The sequence below is a fragment of the Diuraphis noxia genome, unplaced genomic scaffold (genome assembly GCF_037042655.1).
Source record: "Diuraphis noxia isolate RWA-SAM2 unplaced genomic scaffold, SU_Dnox_SAM2 contig0001, whole genome shotgun sequence".
In the NCBI taxonomy this organism is placed as follows: domain Eukaryota; kingdom Metazoa; phylum Arthropoda; class Insecta; order Hemiptera; family Aphididae; genus Diuraphis; species Diuraphis noxia.
In genome coordinates this window covers 52,105,892-52,124,362 of record NW_028301711.1, presented here as the reverse complement: position 1 = coordinate 52,124,362, position 18,471 = coordinate 52,105,892, and the positions used below count along the sequence as shown (strand labels likewise).

Genomic DNA, 18,471 nt, shown 5'->3' with positions numbered 1-18,471 from the left:
AAGCGATAAGCACAATAAAAAAGTAATAAAAATAATATAATATAGATACCAAATTGAATTATTAAAATATTACAATTTTAGTATAAAGACATGTAAAAGGTTTTCATTACTTTTTCATAATATTTTTTTGTATAGCTGTTATTCAATTGTCTTAAATAATGGAATGATGGAATTAAAAATTGATCATCAGAATTATTATTAAGTCTAGGGATAAATCAGTGGCGTATTTATGGGGGGGGGGGGGGTTTCCACCTATGTTAATATCCTAATTTTTAGTTAATAATATCTTCTTTGAATATTTTATTTATTAACATTTAATCACAGACTAAAATTTTAGTCCGTACAATTAATTGAGTAATCAGATATAAAATATTGAATTGATCCATGGTTATTTTTTATTATCAAAGTAATGTAATTTTAATGATGTTATATCAACATGTTAACAATAAAATAATTTCACCCTCATACCCCTTATGTATATAGCTATCAAATGGTGAGCTAGATCTCTAAATTTGGGTGAACAATTATTATATGAACACATCATAGACCGGATCACTACCTTGTGTCCCCACAATCTGTTTTACACAACTCACAATTTTAGCCAACTGTCATTTAATAATTAATTTAAATATTTTCGATTATTATCAACAATTATCTACTTATTTTCTTCAATTAGGTAATTACTTACAGACTGAAAGCTAAATTGTATGCTTATGTATTTATGAGTTATTTTTTATTTCTTAAGTTATTTTGGACTTAAAGTACATCATGCACTAGTGCACTACTATAATATAAAATTATTTTAAAAATTATAAACATTTTTAAAACTACCTACCTATACAATATGTACTATAAACATACAATTATTTTTTTGTTATTATAATGATAAAGTCTATATATACTATATGCTTTACTATTAATTGTATAGATGAAACTAAAGTTTCCAATACCAATAGAGAACATTCTGTGAAACAAATTAATTTAGAAGGTCCAATTTTAAAATTAGGTAATTATTAACTTTGATTATTTTACAAAATAATATTAATTAATAAGTAAATGTTAATTTAGTATTATTTTTTTATAACATTAAAAATTTGTATTGATTTTATAGATAAACCTGAAGTTTCCAATTCTAATAGTGAACATTCTATGGAACATATAAATTTAGAAGGTCCAATTTTAAAATTAGGTAATTATTAACTTTGATTGTTTTACAAAATTATATTAATTAATATGTAAATGTTAATTTAGTATTTTAGTGTTATTTTTTTATAACATTAAAAATTTTTATTGATTTTATAGATAAACCTGAAGTTTCCAATTCTAATAGTGAACATTTAATGGAACATATTAATTTAGAAGTTCCAATTGTTAGATTAGGTAATTATTATTAACTTTGATTGTTTTACAAAATAATATTTAATATGTAAATGTTAATTTAGTATAATTTTTTCTTCTTCTCATTTTCTTTTTTAATTTTCTAAATTTGCAAAATTTTTCAATATCAGATTGTATACTTTGATATCATTTTTCCCTCTGAATACCCAGTCTACAATAACTCGTCTCATTAATATTAATATTTTATTTGGTTCATGAACTAGGACATTACAAACTGCAGCCTGTAATGTGTATTTATATAGTATAAAATATTTCTAAATTTTTTTTTTTTGCTCCTTGAAAAGCTTTTGCCTGTGGGCGCCCGTGTTCCCCTTCATATTTTTTTTTTTAATTCTCTAAATTTGCAAAAATTTTTAATTCCAGATTTTACACTTTGATATAATTTTTCTCTCTGAATATTATTGTACAAATTATTTTATTAATATTATTATAATACAAAATTATTATTGTATTGAAAATAATATATAATAAAATTGTAAATGATTAACTATAGTAATTTTTATGTTTTGAATATTTTTTATAAGAACATTTTATATTTTGTAAATAAAGTGGTCATTTAAAACTAGTATAAAATATGCGTATTGCGAGCGAAGCGAGCAAATTTTTTTCAGTTTGGGCCCCCTTAAAAAATTTCCCTGTAACAAAAATACTACCTATCCACCCCTGCGCCGTTGCCCGCGTCTTTGCTTATCGTATTCGTAATTTCTGTTATCGACATTCATCATGAAAAAATAAAAAATGTTTAATTAAATTTATTTTGTAATGGCATTCATATTTTTGGCGACGTTCGATGTAGATGCGTATAGCCGCCGCCGCGCCGGTAGAAAAACTACGTTTTATTTGTTATCTCATTTTTTGTTGTAGTTGTAGTAGGCCATACTACCAGCTATACTACTATATTATTTATTTATATTATAATTTGTGATTCTTTATTTCTAAAATGGTTTCTAAAACATATAAACAGAAGTTACGAAAAAGGAGAAATTATTGAGAAAAAAAAACGACAAATACAATGTGTATGGATGAATGTTTAATAAAGATAATAGATAAATTTATAGATAGATAAATTACACTGCAATACATTTTGAACGATGGCCTCGAGGGGGTAAAAATGTACATATTATAATAATGGAAAAAAAAATTGAATATGATTTTAAAAAAAAATTAGAGTATATTAAATAAACAAACATAATAATAAAATAAATTAATAAAAACATAAAAAATTACATATTACATGCCAGTACATAAAAATATGTTATAAAAAAACTACTGATATCCCAACAAAAACACTTCGTCGACTCCGTGTAAAAAATTGCTAAGTAAAAAAACACTAGTCATCTATAAGACTTCAGCATTATAAATATGTGATATCATAAATAAATGCTAAGTTAACTTAAATTTGAAAAAAACTAGTAATTTATAATACTTAAACATTATAAAGCTGTGATATCAAGAATAAATTCTAAGTAAATTAAATTTTAAATTAATTAATTCTATCTCAATCATTTAGCTAGAATTTATATATTTCGACGAATAAACATGTCTATTCATAACTGGACTATTTAAAAAAATTCCATGACAAATGATACTAAATTTGTTTTATAAAAAAGTCTTAGTTATTAATTTATAAAGAAAATAAATTCTAGCCAAGTAAATAAATGATTGAGATAGAATCAATTAATTTAAAATTTAATTTACTTAGCATTTATTCTTGATATCACAGCTTTATAATGTTTAAGTATTATAAATTACTAGTTTTTTTCAAATTTAAGTTAACTTAGCATTTATTTATGATATCACATATTTATAATGCTGAAGTCTTATAGATGACTAGTGTTTTTTTACTTAGCAATTTTTTACACGGAGTCGACGAAGTGTTTTTGTTGGGATATTATATTACATCAGTTATCCATTATCTATGAACCCTAACATTAATTTAAATTATTAATTATAACAAATTTGTCATTAATCCAAAGTTGTGTTTTAATTAATTATTACATATCAATAAATATGTTCTGTACATTTGTAGGTACCTACATAATTTAATTTTAATTTATATATACATTATATAAACAATGAAAATGTTTAGTTTATACAGATTGGTTTGTTTTTATTTAGGTACTGAAAATTGGAATATTATAAATAATTATAGTATTATAGTAGGTATTTATTTAATAGGATTAAATTATCGTACAAAAATTACTCCATGTCACTTATAAGTTAGAACGTAAAATACGCAACACTTTTACTAAAAAATCAATTTAATCGTAATGAAATTATTACTTTACATGTATTTTAAAAAGTAAATGGGTTAGAAATATAAATCAAGTTATGGTGCATAATCATTTGTATGCTTAATTTATTGGTTAATATTTTAAGCAAACAGGATCTTTAATTAAAAAATAGGTTTGTGACTTGCGATCCAGCGCACCGTATAGAATCCATGGGCGACAATTATTTACGCAACGTTCTGAACGACGGTCAGTGAAATAGGTAATAGTCATAAGTCATAACGTACCTCTCCCGCGATTACAACATGCGGATCTCGTCGTGTACACGATGAGCGTGGTTACGGCCTACCGCGACCGCGACGGCGACATTATGGCGCACAACGCCATCTCTTGAACGTAGCATTCTTTTCACTTTTACCACAGAATAGATTAACACGCAGAACATGTTCTGTTGTGATCTGTCGTCTGTACTTTTTTGAATAATACTGTGCATTAGAAGCATTATATAATAACATACTCTTTTTATCTTTTTCCTTCTCAATCTATTTTCTTATTTTTAAACCATAATCTTAATATACCTCTACTATTCAAGCTTGCCTTCAAACAATCGTGATCTATAAATTTCAAAACTACATTTTAGCTTTTAATAAATAAAATATATATTTTATTTAATAAACGTGTATTTTTTTTCAATATGTATTTAATATGAATACCTATTAAATCATATATTTGATTTATACTAATCTTATGCAGTTGCTAATTTTAAAATTAAGAATTTTAAGTAATTAGTAAATAATTTGAATAAAACTAGTTGGATCTATACATTTTTGGAAAAACATTGTATTTAACATTTTGTTTTTCTGATATGGTTACACTGTTTAGCCAACGGGATGATGGCCGCCACGTTTTTGAGTATTGGGTATCTTTACCGTGTTAATTTTTATCAGTGTCCAGGCCCTGCTTTTACCACGACGGTTTCTTAATAATGGGTAATCTATCTATATATATAAAAATGGAGACAAAAATGTATAACAATTAATCAATTGAAAACGGCTGAACCGATTTCGCTCACTCTTTTTTTGTTTGGGTCGTAATTGCCAGGAGAAGGTTCTTACGGATGAAAAATTTGAGAAAGTTATCGGGTTAGAGAAATATGATGAGGGTGTGATGAAATTAAAGTGGCGTCATCTGCCCAATAAAAAAAAAAATAAATAATGTTAATATGTTTTGGTAGTCAAAGGCAACCATTTAAACAAACAAGTGCTCTCGAGAGCAGCTGGATTTAATTTTAGGATTGAAATTTTTGTTTATTTATAAATGGTTGCTATAGTGACGGTTATTATTTGCGGTTATTATTGTTCTGTGTTATTAGTGATGCCGTGATGGTTATATATTATATATTTATCTGTTAGTCCTAAATACATTCTTAAACAGCTGGACCGATTGCGACAAAATTTGGTACAGAATTTTATTAGACATATGGGCAGAAGATATGGTAAGTTAGAAAGTGTTATTACCTAAATATCATTGAATTGAATATTTAAATTGTCAACATTATATTGAAAAAACGAAGAAAATTACGTAATGATATACGAAATTGAATATCGTTGTAAGATTATAATATATTTTAACCACTATCTATCATTATGTATAAAAATATACTAATAGCATCATCACATGAAATGAATTTAACACACGACATGAACTATGGACCATAATAAAAGAGATAGAGTTTTTAACGGGCTACGAAGTGCACGGGTTCAGCTAGTACTTTCTTTTCTTTTTCTTTTTTTTTTTTTTTTGGGGGGGGGGTTATTGTCTTATTTATAATCTATACTAATATTATAAATCTGAAAAGTTTGTTTGAATGCGTTAATCTTATGAACAAGCGGTAGTTCGAATTTAAACATAAACTTTTTCGTTGGATTTTTAATTTATCGAGAAAGCCTATGGCTATATAACATTTTTAGAAAGTCCATGTGTAAAGTCGAAGCTTAAGAATTTATGAATTTGCTATTTAAAAAGCCGTAAAATTATTGCTGCGTATCGAAAATTCTATGACGCAGTATTTGAAATTTCAATATTACTGAGTATCTCCGATCTCGAGTTCAAATCAGTTTCAATCTCTTCACACTGTTTTCAGCTTGATTTTTTTTTTTGTTACTTATTACTAGAGCCCGGAATTTTATTCTTTAAAAATAGCCAAAATAAGATGCTAATACTCTCTTAAAAAGTTGAAAATATTCTTCCAATATTCTTTAAAAATCATAATAAAATATGCTTTTTGCTTGGAGCTAGCTATTTTTGTGTAGTAATTCTATTTTTTGTCGGGCATTGTTATCTTAGATAAGTCACATATCTTATACTACAGTGGATTGCAGCACATTATTACGTAGGATATAACAATCGTATACATATACGATGGACGATGGTATATAAATAGGTAGTATATTTTTAATATCATATCATTATCACTATTATCGGGCATAATATAATTTGCATTATTTACGTCACTGCAACTAAAAATATCGAACATCTATACAAATTAATCAATATATTCTCTAATATTCTTTATTATACGAAATATTCTTTTATCTTGAAATATTCTCAAATATGCAAAAAAAACTTTTGCCATTATTACACCTGTTTCATGAGTCGTAAAGATTTCGAACCCCTGTCTGACTGCATACTCATAAAAAATATGTAAAAGAATATAATTCCGGGCTCTACTTATTACTTTTAGAGTTATTTTAGTTGGTCTATACTCTGCCAAGAATTAGAACGCACCGCTTTGGCGCATCCGGATGAAACGTGAAACGACATCCGGAATCTCTAGCTGAGCATAATCGCTCTGTGATTGGTCGCCATTCGTCGGCTGTCGACGACGGCACGATTGAATCCACGGCCGCCGTCCATACAGAACCAGTGATGGGGATGCATCACGGACTAACATATTATTATACAGGACTGGAATCGACATGGCTGGAGGGTAGTAGAAGGCCGGTCCTCAAATGTTTCCAATGGTACAAGTATGGTTACTAGCTCATTCTGGTAGTCTATTGATTACGTACTAAAATAATTATTTTTGAAATTATAATATTATATATTGTAATTAATAATTATTGAAATTTTATTTTTAGAAACCTAGTCCTAGTGGCTACTGGATAGTATAATGTATTTTTATTAACTATTGATGACTTTTTCTATTGCTTTCCCGTGTTCAATACATAAGACAGAAGTTCTGTCACATATAGTATCAAATTTTATAATTATGAGGATAAGACAGTATTCCCTAATTAACAATAAAAATAAACCCAAAATGAATGCAAAAAAAAAATTTGGAAAATTAGTTATTAAATTTTGTTATACTTAATAGGTATTATCATTGGTTATAAATAGGTAAATTTTATTTCATTTTTATTATTCCAATATAATAAATTAAGTTTGGAAATTTTTATTTATAATTCATTATATTGATATTATTATTTATATTTATTAAATTTTTTTTTATAAAATATATACTAAAAATACTTAACGAATACCAATTAATATATTAAATTTTAATATAGTGTATAGTATGTTACTTAGATTATTTATTACAATTTTTTTTGTTTATAGAGTTATCAAGTAAAAAACAAAATTTCGGTATTGAAGAACCCATTAAAAGTCCACCATTATTTGATAATGGCACAAAATAATATTTATGTTTTTTACAAAGAATATGTATACATTATTTCATATGGTAATATATATTTTTTTTAAATAAAAGGTGATATTTTAACTATCTATAATAAAAAACAAAATAAAGGCAGCATATACATATACAATGATAGCCCATCATCAAATATAATTATTTGCGATGAAGATAACACAGAGAAAGATAAAAATTATACCCCCAATGAGCATTTTTTCAAACATGTACATGATATTGAACACAAAACATTAACTTTAATTCTGAACAATACGATATTACTCCAAATTATACAACCAATTCTAGAAGTAAATCATATTTATAAAGAACGGGATAAAGAATATATTATTTAATTGTAACTTATATCTATGTATTTAATGATATAGAAATGTTTAAGATTATCGAATCAAATAATCAATCACCAGTACAAACACTGAATATGAATATAACACCATCGGGGATTTTAAAACAAAATACAGAAAATATTTATACTCAGCATGACAAGACATTTTTTAACCATGGCTAATGAAGGTATATAAAATACTATTTATTTTATTTATAAATATAAATTCCAAATTTATAGTAATAAAAAAATATAGAATATTAAATGCACTAAAATCAAGATAGAAAAAACTTAAATAACAATTTGCCATACTGTTAATTTCTTAAGGTTTTACTTTGATTACAATCTGAATTATTAAAATGTATTACAGGTATATGTACTATTTATTGATAGACTTATTGTGTGTACCTACTGTACCTATATACTAAACTATTTATATATGCTGAATGATATGTATTATTGTTTTTTAGAGTTTCAAGATAAGATATTTAGATCAATTAAAAAACTATTTATACTTTTCAAGGAATGGATGAAAAATTAAATATTTTTGAAAATATGATTTACGTACTTATTACCAAACAAAATGTGTAAATGAGTGTAATTTTCTGTAATTCCAAATGAAAATATTGAAACAAAAAGTCAATTTTCACTGATGATCAGCTGGGAATTATAGAAACTAAATTGGATAGTGACACTACTTACAAAAATTTAATGGTATAAATACACATGATATATATTATTATTTAATATGATGTTGGAGATAGTGTGAGGCGTATAATGAAATGAATTTTTTGGTGACACATATTTTGGGAAATATTTTTTTTATTACATTCAAAAAGAAAAGATCCTTTTCCAATTTACTCTGATGTCGTTTAATATTTGCTTAGTAATTTAATAAATTATTTGGAATATCATTCCTAGATATAAATATATTAATTATTATTTAGTGGTCATGGTAGTATTTTGATGTCTTCATATATGAGTCTATTATTTTTATTTTGTGTTAAGGTTGACATCTCAAGAATTAATTACATAATTATTATGTGTTAGTATTATTATACATGTATATAAGCTATTAAATATATGTATTTAAAACATACATGAAAATGAAAATTTATTAATTTATTAAACTATTATTTTCTAAAATATATTACATTATTACAGATGCCATAAAGGATGACAACACATTTTAAGATGTACGAGATGTTAACATCAGAAACGCTATAAAGTCCTGGCTAGGTCAAGCTCATTTTTGAGTGAAAAATGAGGTACAAAATAACATAGAAACAATTGAAAATAAATGATTTATTAAAAGTTTGAACTTAACCTTGTTATTATATTTTTTTAATGAAAAACAGTAACAATATTTAATGTTATAAGTTATTATTTTTTTTAGCAATTTAGGCATTTTAAAGTCTTTAAAATAGTTCTGCTTAGGACTAATTTTCATTTGTTTATTTTTATTTTATATGCTGTTAAATAAATAATAAAAAATATTTTAATCAATAACTTTGTTTTTTCAATTAAATTAAACTACATTATTCATCAGAATAATAATAATAAATTCTAGATAACAGTGTTATGTATCTTCTGTATCTAGTTTAGGAATTTTAAGAAGTTAAAAAATGACTTGTCTTTTCTACTGTAAATTAATTCTCTGGCTATATGACATTTGAGTTTAAATTGTTTAATGAAAAAAGATTAATGAATGTTAAAAATTACACAGTAATTCTAGCTAATGTGTTCACAAAAAAAATAGAAAATATAATAATAAACCCTATAATAAACATTGTAAATCTAATTGGGTTCTTAATAATATACTACTGAGTCAGAATACTATTAATGTTTAAAAAACATTTAAGGTAAATATTTAATGGGTGACATAATAGAAAAAAAAATTTATGTCATTCAAATCATAATAATTACGTAAATGATTATTACAAATTATCAACATCTTAATAAAATGTTATAATTTTAATATTTTAAAAAAAATGTCTAGAACTAATAATTAATAACAATATATAAATATTATAATGAAATATATTGAAAATGTTGTTAAAATTTTTTTAGAAATATTTTTTTTTTTTTTTGGCCAGCTTAAGAACTCAAAATATTTTTGAAATGTTGTAAAATATTATTGAAGTGAATTGATAATATTTTTATTAAATAATGATTAAATGTTACTACAAAATTATTAAAATATAATTTTGCTATGTGGAAAATAATCAAGAATAACAATTTTTGTTAAATTGTTGTAATTTAAAAATATTATTCGTAGACATTTGATATTTCTGGAGGGTAAACCACAAGCGGAAGTAGGTGTACAAATATTGGGAAATACTTTGGAAGTACATGGAAATACATGGAAGTACAAGGAAGCACATGGAAGTATGCAGGAATACGCAGAAGTACTGAAATTAAATTATTATAGTTTAAGAAAACATTGTACCCCCATCTGCTGTCTTAGTGTAATACTAACGCATAATGTATGTGCATATAAATATCTAGACACAATTATAAATAAAATAACTATAAAAAAAAATAATAACCCCTTTCTCACACTCATGCTCGTCAGTATTTTACTATTTAAATTTTGTTATCGCTCAGCGAAAATGTGAGACATAATATAAAATAGTCTTTTAGTAATCAATTTATGAACAATGATGATTTGAGTATCTCTAAAATACCTATAAATTCACAATTTGTAAAAGTTATATTGGTTAGTAAAGCATTAATGGTAATCAAAAAATCTTTACTTTGTTGGCTTTTTGAATAACCACGCGACTGAGTAAGTTGTGATAGGTTAAAGAGATTTATTAATGCATCAAATAGTAAATTGAATTTATTATAAACCGGAATGCTTACCTCAACCTCTAAAGAATGGGAAAAAGCGAAAAAAAAAAAAAAGGCACATGTGGAGGTAGTGTAAATAATTCTGCTGAGGACGGTTCCTCACAATCAAGTGATCAACAATTAATATTTAATGATGATCCTAGCTCTGAAAATTTTGAAAGTAGTGATGATGCACAAAATACAGAGCTTATAAATATCAAAGTTGAACATTATTATGTTGTTATATGTGACAATGGGTATTGGGTGGTATATTGGGCGAGCAATTAATATTAATGAAAACCAATATACAATAAAATGTTTAAAAGAAGAATTGGATAAATTCAAGTGGCCTAGATATGATGATATTCAAGTTGTTCCAAGGAAGTACATATTTAATGGACCTTTAGCATTGATCGGGTATAGTCCATTTGAAATAAAAAGAACCGAAAAGCTCAAAATTATTCGAATGTATTAACAATTAAAATACAATTTTAAATATTCTACCTATATTTATTATTATCATTCATATCAAATCGGCTTACTTAATTATTCAGTGAATATTAGAAATAGGTATTTGTTGTTAAAATTGTAGTAACACTATTTTATCAAATGAGCCTCTATAAAACACAGTAAGGATACATTTTTAATTACAATTACAATTTTTATGAATTTGTGTTTATTTAATTATCATAAAACTAAATAAATACCTATTGTTAAATAACGTGTAGCATATTTTGTATAAACTAGTTTTAGAATAACATTTTATGTTTCTTTCACTCAGATCAGATTATGTATTATTTATTGCAGGTACTATATCTAAACATATTTTACCTACCGTATAATAACAAATCCTACAATAAATATCTATTTGATTCACCTCTTAAATTTCAGATTTGTCATGTATTTTAAATTATAAATTTTAGTATAAGTAATATAATATACTATATTATAGTATATGGAGATAAGACTAGAACTCCGTGATTTTAAATAATGTTAATATCATGATCCATATTTAACCCCCGTAAATGGTAAAAAATGTATTGAGACATTCGATAGTATAAGAATATAACTAATAGGAATATATTTAATATTATAAAATCCAATAATCGTGACCAGCAATCCACATTAGGTATTTATTTTGCAGTGATGACATAATATGAACAACGAGATGAAATATGAACAATATAAGTTGTTAGAACAAATATGATAATATATACTATATACCTACTAATAATACACCAAGATTACATTAATTTAGTTAAATAATTTTTTTTAGAATCTTAATACGCATGTTTGAAAATGTTGGTAAAAGGAAGATGTTTATATTTAGAAAATACAAGAAAGGGAATTAAAAAGAAAGTACACGAAAGTACCTATGTATAAACCATGGTAGAAACAGGGAAGTTGAAAGAAATACAGAGAAGAACACAGATATTGGTTTGAGCTTTGAATTTTAAGAAAGTAGGTATATGGAAGTATACGAAAGTACATGGATTTAGTTGGAAGTCTGGTATACAAAAAATGTACTAGTTAACCTCCCAGATATTTCTAGAGTATACTTATGTATCATGCATGTATATTATACATACTATATAATAAGTATATAGACTATATAATAAAGTTATCTTATCGCCTACAGGTGTCAAGAATCAAGGATGATGAATAAGGTGACTCTTGTAATGACTCGAACAGTTATTTATGTTATAATAGATGTACTTTTATTCATAAATACAATTTTATTTTATTTCAAACAGAAGACTTAAATAATTTGATCAATGCAAATATTCAAGTGTCTAGAAAGTATAAGATTTGACTCAATAATTTTCTAAGTCCAAATATTATGCTGCACGAATTATTTTAAGTCCAAATGAGTTAGTCAGAAAACAAACTAGCGTGAAGGTACTCTGGTGCTCTTAGTAAAATCACATCTGAATACAAGGCGTTTTGAGGGTCTCTTGTATAGTACTACTCTCTACTCCTAATAGCCAATGTGATATCGTTTCTGTTCCAACGGATGCTGTTAACCACCAACTACTGACATAAATGCTGACTACCCACGCCCAAGGCAAATGTGCTTCCTATGCAGCTGCATTATCAATAGTCACATTACTACTTCTGAATCGTTTAATCAAAATATGTATATTCTAACCATTGGTAACGAAACTCTTGTACATTAACAGTTTGAGGTCCCTCCTCCTGTGTATACACAACGCCTATTGATAATACCTCTTTATCCATTAACTTATATGTTTATAGCTTTTTATCGTGTTATATATTTCCACAAATTGCTTAATTATGACTATTAATTACTGCATCGTCTTTCTATGCATTCGATAATCTACTATTGTTATTATATTTAATTAACCATTCCCTTGATATGGTGTTTCACTCAGGTGGTGTTTACATATGTATTACCAAGTTGACCGTGCACTAAGCAATAAGACTTATATACTTATATTCTAATTTTAATAAATAATAGTTATGTTGTTAATGACTAATATAAAAATGTATAAGCTATAAATGACCAAGTTGAGTACAGAATGAATCTGATTCATTTAATTTGGAATTTATTTTATAGATACCTATACCTCTTAGACTGACAAACCGTCTCTGCTCAGAATCGTTTTTCGTAGGTATAGAATGATATTATATCATTGAATTCAAATTTGATACCATCCTTAACGGTAACCTACTAGTAAACTAGTAGTACAGCAAAGGGACATCCATACCTGCTTTTTTAGCTTGAAAAATTAAATGGCCAAATAACTATATATTATCTGTTTAAAATTTTGTTTTGTGTAAAAGTGTTAGCAAACAAATGATGAATTACCATTCACCAATATTTAAGAGGAAGCCACACCCCTATGTGTTGTTTCCGTCTTACAAACGTATAACATAGCAAAATCTGTTTAGTGCGGAACTTACTCCCTTTGTATTTATAGTAGAATTACCAAAATTCCACAACGTATAGGAGAGAATATTATCTGTGCAATAGCGTCATTATTTTTTTGATAACATAGGTAAGTACACTCTAAGTTATAACATGGTTGCCACAATATTTCATTTGTCATTTTCCCTGACTTTTCCATAAATTTGCCATGTTTTTCCATATATATTTTAAGAGTAAATTTTGATTTTTTTTTTTTAAGTTTAATATACCTAACACCATTTATTTATTTTTTTTTTAAATAATAATTTAAATTGACAATGGATATGCTTTAAAAATTTTAGGGAATACCTAATTTATTGTTTACAAGTTCCATATTTTCCATATTGTTTTTATCAATAAATTAAAGTATTTTTTTTTTCGAAATGAATGATTTACATTGAAATATTAGGGAAAATATAAATTACAGTTTGAAATATAAATTCCAGAATTTCATGCAAATTCCCTGACTATTCCATGTTTTCCCTGACTTCTTAAAATTCCCTGACTTTTCCGGGTTTTCTAGGTTTCCAGAAACCGTGGCAACCATGTATAAGTTTGAGAACATAAGTTTTTTCATTTAATTATTAAAAATTATTGGTTAATGCTATCAAAAAAATAACAACGCTATTGCACAGATAATATTCTTCCCTATACGTTGTGGAATTTTGGTAATTCTACTATAAATACAAAGGGAGTAAGTTCCGCACTAAACAGATTTTGCTATGTTATACGTTTGTAAGACGGAAACAACACATAGGGGTGTGGCTTCCTCTTAAATATTGGTGAATGGTAATTCATCATTTGTTTGCTAACACTTTTACACAAAACAAAATTTTAAACAGATAATATATAGTTATTTGGCCATTTAATTTTTCAGACGTATTACCTACCATAACATTATTACAGAAGGTCAACAACCAACGTGAGCTGTCTGCAGTTGAGATGGCTCTTGCTCCGGTTGAGAGCCACTACGGTAGGTAATTACTAATTATATTACAATAAGTATACCGGACATACGCTATACGATATGTCATACACTCGCACTGCAGTGAATCAAACCTTATAGTATAAACTCAATAACACTTAGACATCTATAATAGCTTACCTCTATCGGATTGCTTGTTTGAGCATTGCCACCAAAAGATCTAGAAGACTCGACGCACCCAGTGATCTTTGAATAGAGCACGATGTTGGCTCCGTTTGTGAACCACACATACTCACTGTCGGCTATCAATCCGCCTCTTATGCCTTCACGGTCCAGTCCCAAATGACTTTTAATTGTATGTGTCTTCAACACTTTCAACATTTGTTCCGGGTCCGACATGGCGATCGACCGAACCTCGGAAAGTCACACAGCACTTATCGTCAATGTATTTAACAATAATATTTAAACCACCGACGTATTGTTTTATAGGTGACGACGGTGACGTCCGTGGTCACCAGAGAAAAAAAACTCGTGTCTCGCGAACACGGTGTACGGGCAGACGTAATCCAGACCAACAACGATGACGGGCATCGAAAAACACCGTTAATAACGCTGCAGCGCGCACGCCGAAAGCGCGCCAAGATGAGATAACGAGAACGATTCACTTTTAAATTGTACCAGTTATCGATAACTTTGTGAAACTTTAAGATACGCGTACACGAAAATAACGTGGTTAGACAAATGACTTGTGACGCTACACGCAAACTCGATTCATACTGCGCAGTTGTGAATTGTCAAATACCGTAACGTACATAACCAACAAATTTGTAAAAACGGTCGACGATCATTGGACACTGATGACTGACGAATAATCAGGCGCCATCTGTATGGCCTGTATGGATTGTGATTGGCCGAGTCGTGCATGTGGTATTATAGACCTATAAATAGGAGTAGATGGGACGGGTGGAGTGACGGGTACAGTTGTCAGTTTTCCCAATTTTTGTAACTAAATAATTTGCACAACCTGTCCAATATCTACCGTTGTATAATATGGCGCTACCGTATACAAAGATTTAAGGTCACAGTGACACACTGCAGCGGTGGCGGTTAAATTCTGTTGTCATGGCGGTGCCGCCGGGGTGGCGGTAAAATTGAATTTTAAAATTGGCTTCATTTTGCCGTAACCGCCACCGCCACCGCTGCTGTGCAAGATAGGAACAATATAGATAATTACGGAACTAAAATCCGCTCTGCAGTCTGTTGTAGTCTTGTGATAGTAAACAAGACCGATAAGAGTGATAGTTTATTGAACCATTAAAACTATCGGGCAACACCCAGTTTTATTTACAGAAATGATAAACGGCGCGTTAACGACTCGATACCTAATTAGTGCTTTATGACGTGTAGATCTATAAAAAAAGGTTATCATTATCATTATTATTATCTTTCTTAGATCATGACTGATGCTATGATCCACTCAAAGCATTATGGTTATCTTGGATGAGATATCATTATAGTCGGCGCAGGTAGTAAGTATTTGTATTTATCGCGGAATAATAATCATTCGATAATTTATTCTGTGGTAAATGACATAAGCCTGTCCATGAATAAATAAAAAGTTATTTAGTTATGCTCACAACATTGTGCTACGCATACTGCGTACCATTCTTGCCGACCAATGAAATGTGAAGAACTACGAGCTCTGGTTTTGTGTATAATTTTATATGTGCACACCGGGCAAAAACCTGTCTGATTTTTGAAGACTACGACAAAATAATTTTAACAATCATTTACGATCAAAATTATGGTTTGAATTAAATTCAAACCACTCAGTGGCGTAAATAGGAATTTGTATTGTGGGAATATTCATTATTTTTATGATAAATCGCCGAGTAGTTGCCTCGCACTAATATACAAAATATATAAAAATCGTACCTATGTATTTTTTATATTGTTGTTATTCAAACATTTTATTTTAAATTGCTATTATAACAGCTACGTGTGAAGCAACATGTATTTTATTTTATATCTTTGGATTTAACGACACATATTATAAAGTTCTTAGTTTTAAATAAAACATTTCTAACTCAACATAACTAACAAATTTTCATAATTTTAGTAATAGTTTTCTCAAAATTTTAATTTCAGATGCTAACTTTTATTTAATCTCCACAAACAACAACCTATTGTTTTGATAATAATAAGTATTATATTAAAATGTTTAGGAATTTTAATTACTAATCAATCTTTAATCAAAGCCGTGCCGTGGGAGGCCTATCTATTTACTGATCTGGAACTAAATAACCAAAACACAAAAAACAAAATGTTAAAATATAAAAAATTTATAACTGTGAAGCTCAATCTTTAGGGTGTACTGGAAAATCTTTTCAACTACTTGGTAATGTAAAGGTGAAAGGTATGCCTGGTAGTAATACTCATTAACCCCCCTTGATTATTGCCCTGGCAAATATTTTATTTTAAGTGAATTGATATAACAATAATAAATTATGAAAAAATATTTCTTTTGTGTATTATTTTCACTAGTTTAAAAATATATGTGTGAGCTAAACATTCAAATTTTGTTTTTTTCTGAATACCAGAACACTAAAGATTCATCCGAAGAATGTATAGTTGATTCAGAATGTATTCTGGTATAACAATTAAAAAATCAAAAATACAAAATTGCTCAAGAGATGTTCAGAATATTAGCTAAAGCTTAGAGTTGGAAATAATTGATTCAGACTTTGGTAGCTGTTGTGTTAAGATACCTAAAGATCAATTGAATATAATGCTAGATTTTGAACTACAAGAAATTATTAGTATTTTCAGAATATATAATATCAATACAAAAACTACCTGTTATAATTGTATAAGGCCAAGAAAAATCCATTGATGATGAAGCATTTGAATATGTTGTTGGTTATTATGTGGCAAAAAGATTCATTTGAAAATATCCACAACTAGGAGAAATTGCAACACCTCTTACTAGCCTCTACCTAATCTATAGTTATAGTTGGACGGCAGAGTTTAAATCAATTGGAAATTTAATTAAGCCAACTAAATCGTTTAAAGTTGCTAAAATTATTGTCATGGAATATCACAAACTACATAAAAAAATCATATTAATCATAGTCCAGGTATGGACACTAACTGAGATTGTGATGGATACAATTGTAAGGCATAATATTGAAATACCAGCTGAGGACTCCTGAGGTAGTGAATTATTTGGTATGAGGGACAATGGGGGACATTCATGAGAATCAATATAAGTAAACTAGAATTAAGCTATTTAACAGAACTTAAAAGATAAAACATATTAAAAAAATTCATTGTTTACCTACCTAGTTTACTATTAACTTTAATAACTTAAAATTACTGTTATTAAACTATTAAATGTAAAATGAATTACTTGTACCTATCTATTTAAAATTAGATTTTCATTAATCTCATCTTCAATAATAGTCAATATTGTCAATATTATTTATAAGTACATAATAGTCATATATAGGTATTTCAAATTCAGAAAACTGGTAACGGTAAAGCAGTAAAGCTCTAAATCCTTAGTATTTATTTTTTTATTTTAAGGTACCTATCTAAGATCTAAGTGTTTGATGTTTTGTTATCAATTCAAATGAATATTTTATTGTTACACTTAGAGACTAGAGTACCTAATCATCATAATTCATAACTCATAGAAAACAAATTAATTTCATGGTTTAATGCTTAATCAGTAATCACATATTATACAAAATTAAATAACGTTTTTATACTAACTGCTATTATATTAACTACATAGCCACATAGGTAATTAAAATAATTAATAAATTTAAAATTTACATGAAGTGATAAAATTTAAGAGAAAATTATTGACGTAAAATAATAATTATTAATAATGGAAATTTCCTCAGATGAAGCGAAATTAGCTTTAAATGCTGAAGAAGATTCGAGAAGTATTAAAAAACTGAAACAAACTCAGACCGTAGAATCGTAGAAAAACGTCTACAAAATGTATGTATACAAATACAAGCGGGCAATATCGATAATCGATGTGTTAGATTTTTAACAGTCGTAAGTTACAAGCTAAGAAAGAGGGGTATCGTACTACCGCGAACCTATTAAAAT

At 27.3% G+C, this 18,471-nt stretch overlaps 1 protein-coding gene across 2 annotated transcripts in view; it reads right to left on the bottom strand.

Moving 5' to 3' along the window:
- The window catches only part of LOC107168396 (uncharacterized), a 42,634-nt gene extending 27,537 nt beyond the window's left edge, over window positions 1-15,097 (bottom strand). For both annotated transcript variants that reach the window (XM_089216661.1, XM_089216662.1), the window contains exon 1: window positions 14,530-15,097. In XM_089216661.1, coding sequence (XP_089072787.1) covers window positions 14,530-14,748 — 219 coding nt within the window. In that variant the 5' untranslated portion in view covers window positions 14,749-15,097. The remainder of the gene's footprint in view (window positions 1-14,529) is intronic.
- Window positions 15,098-18,471: the final 3,374 nt, after the last annotated feature.